The sequence below is a fragment of the Nuphar pumila genome, chromosome 2 (assembly GCF_984573655.1).
Source record: "Nuphar pumila chromosome 2, dmNupPumi1.hap1.1, whole genome shotgun sequence".
NCBI classification, from domain to species: Eukaryota; Viridiplantae; Streptophyta; class Magnoliopsida; order Nymphaeales; family Nymphaeaceae; genus Nuphar; species Nuphar pumila.
In genome coordinates, this window is record NC_143250.1 from 73,992,948 (window position 1) to 74,008,469 (window position 15,522).

General features: G+C 37.7%; 1 protein-coding gene across 4 annotated transcripts in view; it reads left to right on the forward strand.

Annotated features, from left to right (window-relative positions):
• Positions 1 to 4,097: 4,097 nt before the first annotated feature.
• LOC149845768 (thioredoxin-like protein AAED1, chloroplastic) overlaps positions 4,098 to 15,522 on the forward strand; it is a 101,893-nt gene continuing 90,468 nt past the window's right edge. For 2 of the 4 annotated variants that reach the window (XR_016430218.1, XM_089995984.1), the window contains exons 1-5: positions 4,098 to 4,413; positions 4,624 to 4,768; positions 4,846 to 4,891; positions 5,334 to 5,393; positions 6,304 to 6,340. Coding sequence is in view for 3 of the 4 variants with exons in the window: in XM_089995984.1 (XP_089852110.1) it covers positions 4,212 to 4,413; positions 4,624 to 4,768; positions 4,846 to 4,891; positions 5,334 to 5,393; positions 6,304 to 6,340 (490 nt within the window). In the remaining variant the exon portion in view is untranslated. The remainder of the gene's footprint in view (positions 4,414 to 4,623; positions 4,769 to 4,845; positions 4,892 to 5,333; positions 5,394 to 6,303; positions 6,341 to 15,522) is intronic. The other 2 variants (XM_089995983.1, XM_089995982.1) reach the window with 2 other exon arrangements.

Genomic DNA, 15,522 nt, shown 5'->3' on the forward strand with positions numbered 1-15,522 from the left:
ATACTTTCTTCCAATTTTTCTAAGAAAAATAATTTAAATTTAATGCAAGATTCTCTTTTGTTGAAAGATCAAGGGAATCTTTTGAGGTGGATGTATATATAGGATAAATATTGCTTACTAATGAAAGTACAAAACTAATGAGCTATAAATCAAAGGTGCAAGTTGTATCGACTCAATCTAACCAAAAAAAAGAAAATGCAGAAAAATGATTTTCCTATGAAAGCATGAGTGTGTGTTTACCAGTATAAGGTTGTCGCAGCATGGAAGGTGATCTACAGTTTATGCATCATTCCTCACATGTCCTTGTGCTTAGCAATAACATCATTGATCATTCTCATTCATACATCATTCAAGAATGCAAGCATTCATACATACAAAGCAAAAAAGAAAAATGATATCTTGTCATATCATTCTAAAACCATGCATGCACAATTATGAAAATCATGTCATATCCTATACAAGAGAGCAAAGGAAAATGAAACTAAGGGGCATCTTGTCTTCCAGACACTCTCTGAGTGTCTCTGGCTCCTTCGTCTGACTCGCTGATTACTTGGGGGTTCGCCACTCTTTGGGCCAATCTGCACCTGGTGGTGTCTTGTGTCGAGCATGAGCTTTGGTCACTCCACTCCACTCTATGTCGATACTGGTGGCAGTTCCCTTGAAGTGTCTGCCACAACTGTAAGGACTCGCACCCTGTGATCCTCCATCAGTAGAAGTTCTTGCAGAAAGCTTTGCAACTTCACATGATATTCTGCATGCTTCCCCTTCTGCAAAAGATTTTCAAATAGTATCAATGTCCACAAAAATATGTTGTCTTGCTTTTTCTTAAAGAGTCTAAAAGAAACAAAAAGTAGGCCTATAAGCACAAACAAGATATGATCTCTATATCACTATTCTAAGTGTTAAGACTTACATTCCTAGACTTGCAAAAGGTGAAAAAAAGTGAAGAGGATACCTCATAATCCAAGTCTTCTCACAAGTGTGTTGCCTCAACCTGAGTAGTCATCTGACCCTTTGCAAAAGACATGGCCCACACCCTCTGGGCCTCCTCCAAGGCCGACCTCAGCTCAGACACAATCGACTGCAGCCCGATCGCAGTCACCCTCAACCCCTCAAGATCAACCTGCTGAACCTCAGCTGCAGTAGTTCCATATCCTCCAAGCTTCAAAATCGCACTTTGTACATTTCTCTGCCCCCCCCCCCCGTTGGAAAAGAAAAAGGTCAACAAAGTTAGTTCAGTGAGCAAATCACAAGCAATAAAGCAGAAAAGAAAAATGGCAAGAGCAAGCAAGAAAAGTATACCTCCAAAAGGGGTTCATTTGCTTATTTTCCCCCTTTCCCCTCTCCGCTTGCACCATTCAATCTCCCTCGATCGATGTCGTTGATCCTGTGAGGGTCGTCGGGGTACCCATAATCCTTCGCGACCCCCCCCCCCCCCCCCCCTAGGAACTCTTCTTTCCCCTAAATTCTTCTCTCTCTCTCGCTCTAAAGGGTTGAAGAAGGAAAGCCCTCATCGCACCCTAATCTCAAAGTGACGCTTCGCGGAGGACCTCATCTCATACCTCAAGCCCAACAAGTGCCCCAGGGAGAGGGAGGTGAAGTTCCCGAAGGGGAAGAAGGCAAAGCATGGGGTGGAGCCCGCGTTCAAAGATGACGTCAGAGATGGTGACTGTCCGGTGAGATCAACGGACCCCTGAGTTGCTGCAAAGGAGCGGGCTGTTCGCCGGAATGCAAAGCGCATTAGTGAGGGGGCTTTGGCACATGCCCACCATGTAGCTTTGCCCTTGATATATATATATATATATATATATATATATATATATATATATATATATATATATATATATATATATATATATATGGAGAGAGAGAAGTATCATCAGACGCCCTGTCATCGGATAGGGGCGATGAATGAATCCTTGATGCTGATCGCGCACACGATCAGCAGCGAGATTTTTTTTCTGCAAAACAGGTTTTTCAAGGCGGTTACAACCGCCACTAAAGACCTTACAGTTGCTTTGCGCGATAATTGTAAGATCTTTAGCGGCAGTGGCAGTAAAGACCGCCACCAAAGGCCTTTTTTTGTGTCCATAATCAGCGTGCGTCATTGATCGCATATGAGATTAGCAATGCGCACTCGTCCGACGTAATGTCAGACACAATAGTGTCCGACGCTACTCCCGTACGGATCTAAGTTTGGTTCGGTTAATCACAACTCATTCCATTGCTTATCAACAATTTAACCGTCAGGTTTTATTACTTTGTGTGCATCTCACCTGTGTGTGTGCGCGCGCACCTTAACATCTATATCTTTTTTGCCCGTCCGCAAGGATGGGCCGTTTTCCAGTGTTCAGCGGCAAAACACCGTTGCTCTAGCCGAAAAGGTGGAGAACTTGCGGCCATAATTTTTTTGTCATTATTATTTCCTATTGCTTTTTTGTTTTTCCAAATAATAATCAGTTATCGCTTAAGTTTCTTAGTTCTGTTGTTTTGGCTTATTTTAGCGTCAATAATACTATGAGCTTCAGTAACACGCTTCTTGTAGCCCTGCATCAGACTATGCAAGCAAGTCCTCTCCAAGATTTGATAACAATGGCTGATCTCGGTGTATTTGGACCTAGCAAAATCAAAATAGATCAGGCGTCTTTTCAACCCAAGGAGTCTCGATTGAATCATTAGTGACAAATACCGTGATATTCGACGACACACCATTTTAAAGGTATACGATACCATGATATTTGACTAGGGATGGCAGTGGACCGGGGCGGGGCGGAGGACAAGGTCTCCACTCCCTGCCCTTCTCAAAATCCTGCCCTCCATCTCCACCTTCATCCTCACACGGGTCTTGATTTTAACCTCCATTCCCGTTTCATGTCCACCATCCCGAGTCCAAACGAGGCGAGGTGGGGCAGGACTGCATTTTCCCTCTGCCATCCCTAAAGAAGGATCCGGGATGGGGCAGGGCAGGACAAGGCGGAGATTGAAGACGGGGATGGAGGGGGTGGGGAAAACGATAAGTCCATCCCTGCCTCCATGGGTTTTGATTTTAACCTCCATCCCCACCTCCATTCCTGTTTCATATCCTCCATCCTCGGTCCAAACGGGGTGAGGCGGGGCGAGGCTGCATTTTTTCCAGGTCCACTGCCATCTCTATATTTGACAACATTGTAATAATTTTAGTTCCGATCCAACCAGAACTGATTAAGGTCCAACTCAGACTATCCCGGCTTTGATTGGAACCAGAACAACCATTCTGATGGACCCAAAACATATCTAGCCCATCTTGCTATATTCACCTAACAATGGCCATGCATACACACGGGGACTTGGATCAATTAAATTTTGCACCAGGACTAGGGCTGCAAACGGATTAGGTTTGGGCCAGATCATGCCAGATCTGAATCCGAAATGTGAACAGTAGATCCAAATCCAATGAATCAGATCTGATGCGCAAAGGTTGAATCTGTATCTGAACTACATGTGGTAATATTTGATCTAGTTAAAAAATCAACCCATTTTACATGTAAAAGCCCCTTAAAAAAAACTCATTTACATGTAAAAGCCAAATACGAAAATGGAATGGTTTTGATCCGAATCCAAAATAAGTCCTACTTATAATAATGATCGAAATCCATTCCAAATATGAAAAATTCCAACCTAACAGATATGAATCCAATCCAAATACACATTTGGATCTTACTTCAAAGATCTGAATCCAGGTGCTGCAGAGCGGCGCCCCGGCCGGCTTCAACAGAAATGGTCGGCTTATCGCACGGTTGAGATGCCAAGAGTGAATGGACGGCTGAGATTGAGTAGTAGTGTGCTGACGCTTAGTATCACAGAAAGCACACTCCTTCATCAATATTCTGTACTGCCAAGTGTCAAAATCCTAAAAAAGAGGAGGCATTTTGATATTAAAAACAAAGGCTGTGCTTTTTTCTGGAGAAAAAAAGTTCTCGTTTGTCCTGCGTGGCAGATATTCTGCTCAAGGCTTGTTTTATGCAAACACCAAAAGAAGAAAGCAGAATACGCGTTGCACGAAAGAAAGGCACTCAATCTGAGAGCGAAAGCTTTAGAGCCCCAATAAAAGGCGTACAACACTTGTCTCGTTTTTGACCGCCAAAATTCTCTCCGGCTTCTCCGAATTACCTACTCCTTCACATAGAAACTCCAAAAGGCCAGTTGGGCTGCTCCCTCTTCCGGCCAAAAGGATGGCCACCGGCGTCGGAATTCCGGGGCCGCATCTGAGCGCCGTTTACTTGGGCGGGAGTTCTAACCACTCGAGGTCTCGCCTGTTTGGATTGAAACAAAGCGAAGGGAACCCTTGGAAGACTCTTCTCTGCCCGAATAGGCAGAGTTGCGGCCTCTCCTTTGCGCAAAGAGTGACAGCGTCTGCGGCATCCGGCGCTTCAGGTACCTCTTCTTCTTCTTCTTCTTATTCTGTTGTGAATAATTTAATACTTTTCAACTATACAAGAGCTTGCTGTTTGTTAGTCACATGCGCGTCATAGGTACGTAATCATGTGAAGCTTTTTGTTGCCCTTTTTTTTTGGAGCAATCATTCTGTTGCTTTGCCATGTCATTTCGTCTTGCTGAGGTTTCTAGTGCATCTACTTTGCACAGAAAATGTACCTCTCACGATGATATCTGAAGATACCCAAGCTTCGTTGGATGAGGTGAAAGTACTGGATTTGTCTGGCAATGAAATTCCACTTACTGATTTATGGAAAGACAGGACAGCTGTGGTTGCTTTTGCTCGCCATTTTGGGTATTATAACCTCCCCTTTGTTCTAAACATAATATGCTACATTCGTTCCTAGGATTAATTTGGTATTGAAACTGCAGATGTGTCCTCTGTCGTAAGCGTGCTGACCTGCTTGCCTCTGTAAAGGTAAAACTGCTGTTTGTGAGTGCAAAATATGCATATTGATGCATGGTGCATATTTCAGTCTCTTGCAGTCTGTTCTAGAGTTAACAATGACAATTTCTAACTAACGCAATTGATTAAGTGTTTAAGATTAGTTTAGCATAATCGTGCGACAGACCTCTTGTTTAAATTCTCTAGTCTTCCTTTAGCATATGTTTTGGTTCAAATTATCATCTCACTTGCGACTGTTGGTCACGTTGTTTGACTAATGACATATCCTCATTTTTGTAAAGTATGGGATTCGAAACTTTTGTTTGTCATGATTTTACAGACGGATAATTCACTTGCAACTGCTGGTCCTATGGTTTGAATAACAAGTTATCTTCAACCTTGAAAAACATGTAGCCAGCAATTTTTGTGTATCATATTTTTATTTTTGGCCTTGTCATTTAATGTTCTTTTATAGGATAAACTGGATGCTTGTGGAGCGGCACTTGTTCTAATAGGTCCCGGCAATCTTGATCAGGTGAGAGTGTGATTTCTTTGTAAATTTGAATCTTTTATCTAAGGCTGACAAACATCTGACACACATACTAGTGCCTAAAACTGACATTTGCATTTGTGTTGCTTTGCTTCCCATGTTCAGTGCCTAGCATTTTCTTAGTAAGCTCGGATCTTTTATCCAGGGCTGGAAAAGCATCTCACACACATACTAGTGCCTAAAAGGCTAAAACTGACATTTCCATGTGTCTCTGTAGCATACTTTGCTTCCCTTGTTCAGTGCCTTGTGTTTCTGAATATGAATTACTTCTACAATAGTACTGCAGTTGTTGTTGACACTTAGTAGATCCAGTTATTGGATTAGTTTGCAGAATCTTCTGTTGCCAACTATCTAATTATACATATGGATAATAAAGTCTAAAGCTTCTCAATCCTTAAGAACAGAAGGTACTAGTTCACCAGTCACATCGAGTTTAGTGACTTCGACATAACTAAATTCTTTTGAATCTTCCAATAGTAAACTTGGGATTTCACTTATTTTGGATTTAAAATTGTGTCATTCATGTTGCCCAACTTTTCTTCCCCCAAGAAACATTGACACTAATATGAAACATTGCAAATAGTTATTCATAATTTTGTTTATTAAAGGTATTGCCCAGATAGAACTTTTAAGCTTCACATTAAGAGAGCTTGCTGTCATATTCTTGAAATTTCAAGTGGTTCTTCACTAAGCGCGTTATGGCTCATATATTATTACTTGATTTCATATTATGTGCACGGACATGCTTTTTGTATGCTTGGATTACTTCGCTCATATGAGGGAAGTTTTATGATTCTTATGATTAAATCATTATAATATAGTTCATTACCAGGTTCTTGTTGTTTTTCTTAAATTGTTTACTTGATGTCCTAATTGTTGCCTCGTACTGATTTAGGCAAAAGCTTTTTCTGCGCAAATGAAGTTCAAAGGAGGTATGGTCTTAGTAACCATAAAGAAATCTCTGATTCCAAAATCTTGAAGAGTTCTTCTATTTAAGTTACTATATATGCATTTATTTGAAACTGTTATAAATGTTTACATGGATGGAGAGTATATAAAAGTTCTTTCATCTTTTCCCTAAAAGATAAAGTGTCTTCATCATGTGACTGTAATTACTAAAAATGTTAGTTATTTTTAAAGTTGTGAGACACATGAGTGAGCATGATAATTATGATCAACATAAAAATTGACGTTTATAGAAAAAATATGCTTTGTGAACACTTTGGATATGGGTCTAATCAACATTGTTAAACTAATTTCTATTATATTTAGGGAGAAGTATGTAACAAACCTGATATGTTTCTACTTAATTTCTAAAATTTCCAACATCCCATGGCCATACTAGAGGAGTTACACTTAAATAATTAAATTGAATCATCACTTTTTCTGCAAAATAAATTTTTTTTGAGTTTCTTATGAGATATTGTGAGAGATCTTTACCACGGTTCAAGCTGCACAGAAAATAGAGAAAAGCGAGAGATGCACAATGGCTGGGGCGGCAAAAGCAGATTACACCTCCAAGCCCTAATCTTCTTATATTAAAACACTTTTACAATGGGGACTAAATTATCATATCACAAAAACCATATTACAAAAATGCCATTAATGAAAAAGACGTCAACAACATAGTTAAAAGGATTGATGCGTATGGATCTAGATCCAGATCCATACGCATGCTCTATTTTAACACCCTCTCTCAAGTTGTATATGGTTTTGGAGCATGTACAACTTGCTCTTCAATAGCAAAAATTGATGTCCTATTAACCCTTTGGTAAACAAGGCTGCCACTTGATCTTCTGTTCGAACACGTCGTAGTTCTATCTCTTTCATCTCGACTTTTTGCCGTATAAAATATTGATCAATCTCAATATGCTTCGTTCTGCTATTCTGAATAGGGTTAAATGCAATATTGATTGCGCTTTGATTGTCGTATAGAAGTAATGATCGAATAATTGTCTCCCTAAGATCACTCAATAAGTGTCTAATCCATGTAACTTTTGTCGTGCCTGCAGCCATCGACCTGTATTCTGCCTATGTACTCGATCGTGCCACTGCCTTTTGTTTTCTACTGCTCCAAGACACTAAATTGTGTCCAATGTATATACAATATCCAGAGACAGATCGTCTCTCATCTGGATTCTCTGCCCAATCTGCGTCTATATAAGTGATGAGTTTATGTCCTTTATGTAGGTTATCGTTCTTGCGATAAACAAGTTTGTCTCCTATAGTTCCTTTTAAAATAGCATAGAATACACTTCACAACTTTCATATGACCTTCCTTTGGAGCATGCATAAACTAGGATACCTGATTGACAACATAAACTATATCAGGTCTGGTAAAAGTCAAATACTGCAACATCCCTACAAGACTCTTATATGTTGTAGGGTTGACGCAAAGGTGGCCATCTTCAGAACTCAGCCTTTGATGTAATACACTCGGAGTGTTGACTGGTTTGTAATTCGTCATCCCGGCTCTTTCCAGAAGATCAAGAGTGTACTTCTGTTGCATGAGTGTCAATATGTCTTTTTGTTTGTCAATCTCCACACCAAAAAAGTACCTCAACTCCCTTAAATCTTTCATCTTGAAAGTTTTCATAAAAAACCAGTGATCACAATATCATCAACATATATAAGATGAAGTGTAACGATGTTTGTCTTCTGGTAAATAAAGAGCGAGTGGTCCAGTGAACATCTTCTAAAACCATAGCCTTGAATTTGCATGGAGAAACTTTTAAACCAAGAACGAGACGCCTGTTTCAATCTATATAGAGATTTCCTTAGCTTGCACACCCAGGCAGTAGGATCCTTCTCGGCATACCCAGGAGGTTGCTCCATATATACTTCCTCCTTTAAAACCCCATGCAAGAATGCATTTTTAATATCCATCTGGATATATATAAATATATATTAGATACAATTTAACACTAAGCACGAGCTACTATGGGTAAATACAAGAGCACAAGAGTGTACACTGGCACTCTCACAAATTGAAGTATATGCTTTGGTGTGCCACTTATGGGCAAGAGAACACTTAAAGAGCATGTTCTTGTAATGAAAAGAGGCGGAAACACCAAAAAAGCATTCTTTAAGAGTGACCACAAGAGCCAAGAACACAAACACTAAAGGTGTACACACAAAACTCACAAAAGTAGAAAATGACTTAAAGTCATAAGTTGAATATTATTGAAGAAAGAAAGAGAAGGGTGAAAACCCCATACAATTACAAGTGAGAGACTCCTCTATTTATAGAGGAGGAGGGCTAAAAAGGAGACCATAAAAGGGGGGCTCCCTTCTAGTCATTGGGAGCCCCAACGGTCATAAATATGATCGTTGGGGCCCCAACGACTAGACGGGTGGGGCCCCCTATGGTCCTACAAAAAGAAGAAAAAGAAATAAAAAAAAGAAAAAGAAAAAAAGAAAAAAATACAAAAAGGAAAAAGTACATGGTAAATTACCAAAACACCCCTATCAGGTTTTTGGTTATACAGAAAAAGAAAAATAAATTATGTATATATACATATATGTATATATATACTTATATATATACGAATGTATATATATATATAAGTATATGTATATATATATATATATATATATATATATTAATATATACATAATTTAACACGCCCCCTCAAACTTTACGGGGAGAAGACCGAAAGTTTGCTAAGAAGAAACATAAATCGTGGAGTTGGGAGTGCCTTGGTGAAGAAGTCAGCCAGTTGATATTCTGAAGTAACATATGGTAATGTGATAATTCCTCTGAGATATTCGCCTCGAACATAATGGCAATCCATTTCGATATGCTTGGTCCGCTCATAAAAAGTATGATTGCTTGCAATGTATATCACACTTTTGTTATCACAGCAGAGCTTGGTGGGAGTGGAAATGAGGACGCCCATGTCACCAAGGAGACTTATGAGCCATACGATTTCCATAGTTGTCATTGTCATGGCCCGATATTCAGCTTCAGTGGATGATAGTGATACCTTTTGTTGCTTCTTGCATCTCCACGAAATGAGAGATTCACCTAAAAAAATGCAAAGACCCGTAATTGAGATACGATCATTGGGATTTCCTCCCCAGTCAGCATCAGTAAAAGCAGTTAATTCAAGAGATGAGGAAGAGGATAAGAAGAGTCCCTTGGAGATGGTATTTTTGATGTATCGCACAATTCTCATTACGGCTGCCATATGAACCGAAGTAGGTGCATGCTGAAACTGACTTGCTGCATGAACCGCATGAGCTATATCTGGACGTGTGATGGATAGATAGGTGAGGGATCCTCAAGAAGAACACCATCTTCAAGTCTTAGTTTTGCATTGATAACTTCGGGAGTCTCAACTTTCTTTTTATCATATATTTCTGATTTGGTACAAATTTCTGCAGCTAATTTCATTTGAGATAGGATGTATCTTCGCGCGAAATAAGCCACTTCAATTCCTAAAAAATATCTCAAGTATCCAAGATCAGACATATCAAAAGTTTCTTTTAACATAGACTTTACATCATTTACCCCCTTTTTTGTCATTCCCAGTGATGATCATATCATCAACATATAGCAGAAGCATAACAATGGAGTCACCTGTCTTCTTAACAAAAAGAGCAGTGTCAGTATAACAAGAAGAAAATCTTAAATTGATTAATACATTACTAAACTTGTCATACCAAGCTTTAGGAGCTTGCTTAAGTCCATATAAGGCCTTTTTTAATTTCAAAAATTTTCCATTTAAATTCATACCTGGAGGAGGTTCCATATAAACTTCTTTATTTAAATTTCCATTCAAAAAGGCATTTTTGACATCAAGTTGAAAAATTGGTCATTTTTTAACAGAGGCTATAACAATAGGAGCTCGAACACTAGTCATTCGAGCAACTGGGGCAAAAGTTTCATCATAATCTACCCCATACTCTTGGGTATATCCTTTGGCTACTAACCTAGCCTTATATCTTTCTAATGAACCATCACTCTTAGTTTTTACTTTAAAAACTCATCTACATCCAATGGGTTTCTTGCCATTGGGAGGATCAATGATTTCCCAAGTTTGTGCCTTTTTAAGAGCATTAAGTTCTAGTTCCATAGCTTCATTCCAATGAGCATATTGTTTAGCATCATTGTAATGAGATTGTTCATGAAAGGAGTGAAGAGCAAGTAGACATGCTCGAAAGTTTGGAGAAAAAGAATCATAAGAAACAAATCTATTTGGTACTTTGGAAATACAACTTAATCTTCTTTGAGAGGTTTCTTCGATCGACTCACTTTGAGAGAATTTTTCAAGGGCACAAGGAGGATTTCTTTCATTCCTTCTAGAGTAGACTTGTATTTGTCTTGAAACATTTTCTTCTAAATTTTGATCATCATTTGGATGTTCAAAATGATCTTCAATAAGAGGTTCACTAGGATCAATATGATCATCTATGATGTTTTCTTGAGGCAACAAGTCAAATAAAAAGGAATAATTAATATTTTCATTTGGTTGGTGCGAAAAACCATTTTCTTATTCTAGGAATGTGACATTTTTTGAGATATAAAGTTTGTTTTTGAGTATGTCAAAACATCGATAACCTTTTTGTTTTTCGCCATATCCTAAGAAAATACATTCAATAGCCCTAGGAGAAAGTTTATCATTTTTGTGAGTTAGAACAAAGCATTTACATCCAAAAATTCGTAGTCTTTTATAATCGAGAGACATATTGTAAAGTTTTTCAAATGGAGAAAGATTTTTCAAAGAAGATGAAGGGGTTCTATTGATAAGGTATGTTGAGGTTAGAACCGCTTCGGCCCAAAAGGATTTTGGAATATTTTTTGAAATTAATAACGTTCTTGTGGTTTCTATTATGTGTCTATGTTTTCTTTCCGCAAGACCATTTTGTTGCGGAGTGTTAGGACAAGAACGTTGATGACAAATTCCATTTTCTTTTAAATAGCTTTGAAAATCATTGGACATATATTCGCCTCCCGAATCGGACCTAAGAATCGATAGGTTCCCCAAAAATTGATTTTTAACCATCGCATGGAATTCTTTAAAGAATGAGAAAACTTCGGATTTGCGACTTAGGAAGTAAATCCATGTAAATCGAGTGAAGTCATCAATAAAGACCACATAGTACGAAAATCCTCCTTTAGACAAAATAGGGGAAAGTCCCCACACATCGGAATGAACAAGTTCAAAAGGCCGAGTGGTGAAGTAACTTCTTTGAGGAAATGAAGTAGCTTTAGATTTCCCAAAAATGCAATCTTTACAAGTCATGTGATTGTCTTTACAAGTATTGTTCAAAAAAGGAAAAAGAGACATTTTTTACAAAATTTGGATGACCAAGTCTCTCATGCCAAATTCCAATACTTTTGTCTTTTACAAGATTGCAAGATGACTTAGATGAAAGAGTCAAAAAATCCATAAAATAGAGATCACCCCTTCTATGGCCTTGCCCAATCAACTTTCCTGACTGAAGATCCTGCACGGTGCAATCTTTAGGTGAGAAAGAGACTTGGCATCCATAATCGGTGATTTGGGAAACGGAAAAAAGATTTAGATTAATTTTTGGAACGATTCTTACTTTAGGAACGAAAAAGTTTTGAGAATTTTTAAAATCAAGTGTTCCAATACTTTCAATTTTCAAAGATGTTCCATCGGTCGTTGAAACATAAGAGGATATAGGTTCGAAAAAAACATTTGAAAGAGAGTTTTTATGAGATGTCATATGAAAAGAAGCACCGGAGTCTAGTATCCACATACCTGGAGGTGATGAAGAATAGGCGATGGCGGCTTCGGATGTTGAAGAAGAAGTCTTGAGAAGATGTTGGAGAACTTCAGAGATATGATTAAGAGTTTCTTTGATATCTCCCTCTTTGGCACTTTCTTCTTCCTTCTTTAGAAAATTTTCTCCAACCGCGGCTACTTTTCCTTTAAGTTTGGGACAAACCGGTCTAATGTGTCCCGGTTCATTACAATAATGACATATCACTCCCTTTCTAGGCCCATTATTTTTGTTAAAGTGAGGAGGTCTATATGCTTTTACATTTGATCCGGGCCTAGTAACGGCCAAAACTTCATCACTCTTAACGCTTAGGCCAAGTCGAGTTTCCTCTTGGCATATTTCGGCAAGGGCGTCTTCAATGGGTAAGGCTTTGCTTCTATGGAGAAGGGATGCCCTAACTTGTTCAAATTCCGGTCGAAGACCATGAAGAAATTGGAAAAAGTGCTCTTTTTCAATTTGTTCCCTTCTTAACTCAATATCTTCCGGAGCCACCCATTTAGGCTCAAGAAGAGCAAGTTCATCCCAAAGAGGGGTTAGAGAGCTAAAGTAGTCCCGGACACTCATATCCATTTGTTTGGTGGAACGGATTTTTTCTTGACAAAAAAATTGTCGAGCAAGATCCTTTTGGGTATACATACCCTTAAGAAAAAACCATACTCTCCCAATCCTCATCTTTGGATTGATAGTCATTGATAGCTTTGATGCGCTCATCGCCATCTAAAGCTTTTTCAACCTCATTTTCGATTTTAGTGAGAACAAGAGAGGGTTCGGGAGTAGTTTCCATAACAAAACCCCAAAGTTTCTTACCTCTTAGATGATTTTCCATAGCGGAGGCCCACATAAGATAGTTGGACCCATTGAGCTTAAAAGAAAGCTCAACTTTAGAATCACGTTCCATCGGCACCAAATATTCTTCCTTTTTTCAAAAGCTTAAGAGGCACACGTTCTAAGATAACAAAGAGAAGCCCAATAACCAACCGTGCTCTAATACCATGTAATGAAAAGAAGCGGAAGCACCGAAAAAGCACTCTTTAAGAGTGACAAGAACACAAACACTAAAGGTATACACACAAAACTCACAAAAGTAGAAAATGACTTAAAGTCATGAGTTGAATATTATTGAAGAAAGAAAGAGAACGGCGAAAACCCCATACAATTACAAGTGAGAGCCTCCTCTATTTATAGATGAGGAGGGCTAAAAAGGAGACCATAAAAGGGGGGCTCCCTTCTAGTCGTTGGGAGCCCCAACGACTAGATGGGCGGGGGGGGGCTATGGTCCTACAAAAAGAAAAAAAAAGAAATAAAAAAAGGAAAAGAAAAAAAAGAAAAAGAAAGAAAAAGGAAAAAATACAAAAAGGAAAAAGTACATGGTAAATTACCAAAGCACCCCTATCGGGTTTTGGGTTATACAGAAAAATAAAAATAAATTATGTATATATATATATATATGTATATATATACTTATATATATACGAATGTATATATATATATAAGTATATGTATATATATATTAATATATACATAATTTAACAGTCCTCTTATGGGTCAACACATGAAAACACAAGAATGAGCCACTACGGTCTGGGAATACGCATAAAAATAATTGATATTATTGGGGAATAATTTCTTTAAGAAGACTTAGAAAATGAAAGGGGGTAGACCCCATTATATAGCCATTGGGACCTACCCAACAGCTAGAAATCTAACTGTTGGGTAGGGTCCAACAACTCTTTTGTAATTTCCAAAAATCCCATGAAGACTGGAAATTATTATAATAAAAAGAATAAAACAAAAATAGAAAAACACTTATTTTTGTTGTACATGTGAAAAGAACAAAATACCCCTGAACTATAAATATATAGAAATGTACAAAAATGTATATGTAAACATATATATACATATATGTTTACATTTAACACTCTCCATCAAACTTATGGTGGGATCAGTAAAAGTTTGTCTAATTGAAAATGAAACCTTGGGGAAGGCAAGGCTTTTGTAAAGAAGTATGCAAGCAGATATTCTGAAGTCATATACGATAGTGAAATAGTCTTCTTCAAAAAATTTCACGAACATAATGATAGTCCACCTCAATATGTTTAGTGCGCTAATGAAAAGTGTGATTTTTAGCAATGTAGATGGCATTTTTGTTATCATAGCATAGTCTTGATGACTCTGTCACGATTACTTTCATATCCCTGATATGACACCTCAACCATATAATTTCAGTTCTAGTGGTTGGCATGGCTCGATATTCGGCTTCTGTGAAGGATAGAGATACTTTATCTTGTTTCTTATATTTCCATGATACAAGAGAATGTCCTAAAAAAAACACAAAAGCCATTTGTTGTGCGTCTGTCATTTGGATCTCCTCCTTAATAAGAGTAAGAATAAACTATTAAATTAAGAAGAGAAGACGAAGATAAAAATAATCCTTTAGAAGCAGAATTTTTAAATATCTAATAATACGTATCACAACACTCATGTACACAGAGGTAGGAGAGTATTGAATTTGACTGGTTGTGTGAACTGCATGTGCTATGTCTGGTCTAGTAATAGTTAAGTATGTCAATGCTCCAATCATTTGTCAACATGAGGTAGGATCTTCCAGAGGTTCTCCATCATCAATTTTTATCTTTTCATTTATCACTTCAGGAGTATCTACTCTTTTGTCATCAGTAATTACATAGCTATCAATAATTTCAGTTGCAAATTTTGATTAAGACAACAAATACCCTCTAGAGAAATATGCAACCTCAATTTCTAAGAAAAATCTGAGAAAGCCAAGGTCAAACATTTCAAAACTTGAGAATAAATTTAACTTGATCTACTCCCTGTTTATCTACTTCAGTTATGATCATATCATCAACATATTGTAATAAAATAACTATATCTACAACAAAATTCTTAACAAACAAAGCAGTGTCAGTATAACAGGAAGTATATCCAAGCTTAAGCATAATAAAACTAAAGTGATTATACCAAGCTCTTGGAGCTTGTTTAAGACCATACAAAGTTTTCTAAGGCGTAAAACTTTTTCCTTAAGAATATTATATCCAGGGGGTGGATCCATATATACTTCTTTTAAATCACCATTTAAAAATACATTTTTAACATCTATTTGATAAATTAGTCACTTCCTAATAGAGGCTATGACTATGAGTATTCGAACAATAGTAATTCATGCTATAGGAGCAAAAGTTTCATCATTAGTCAATTTCATATTTTTTAGCATATCCTTTGATGACTAACCTAGCTTTATGTCTTTCTAGAGATCTATCACTTTTATTTTTAACTTTAAATACTCACCTACATCCTATTGATTTCTTGTTGGTTGGTATGTCAGATAATTCTCAAGTTT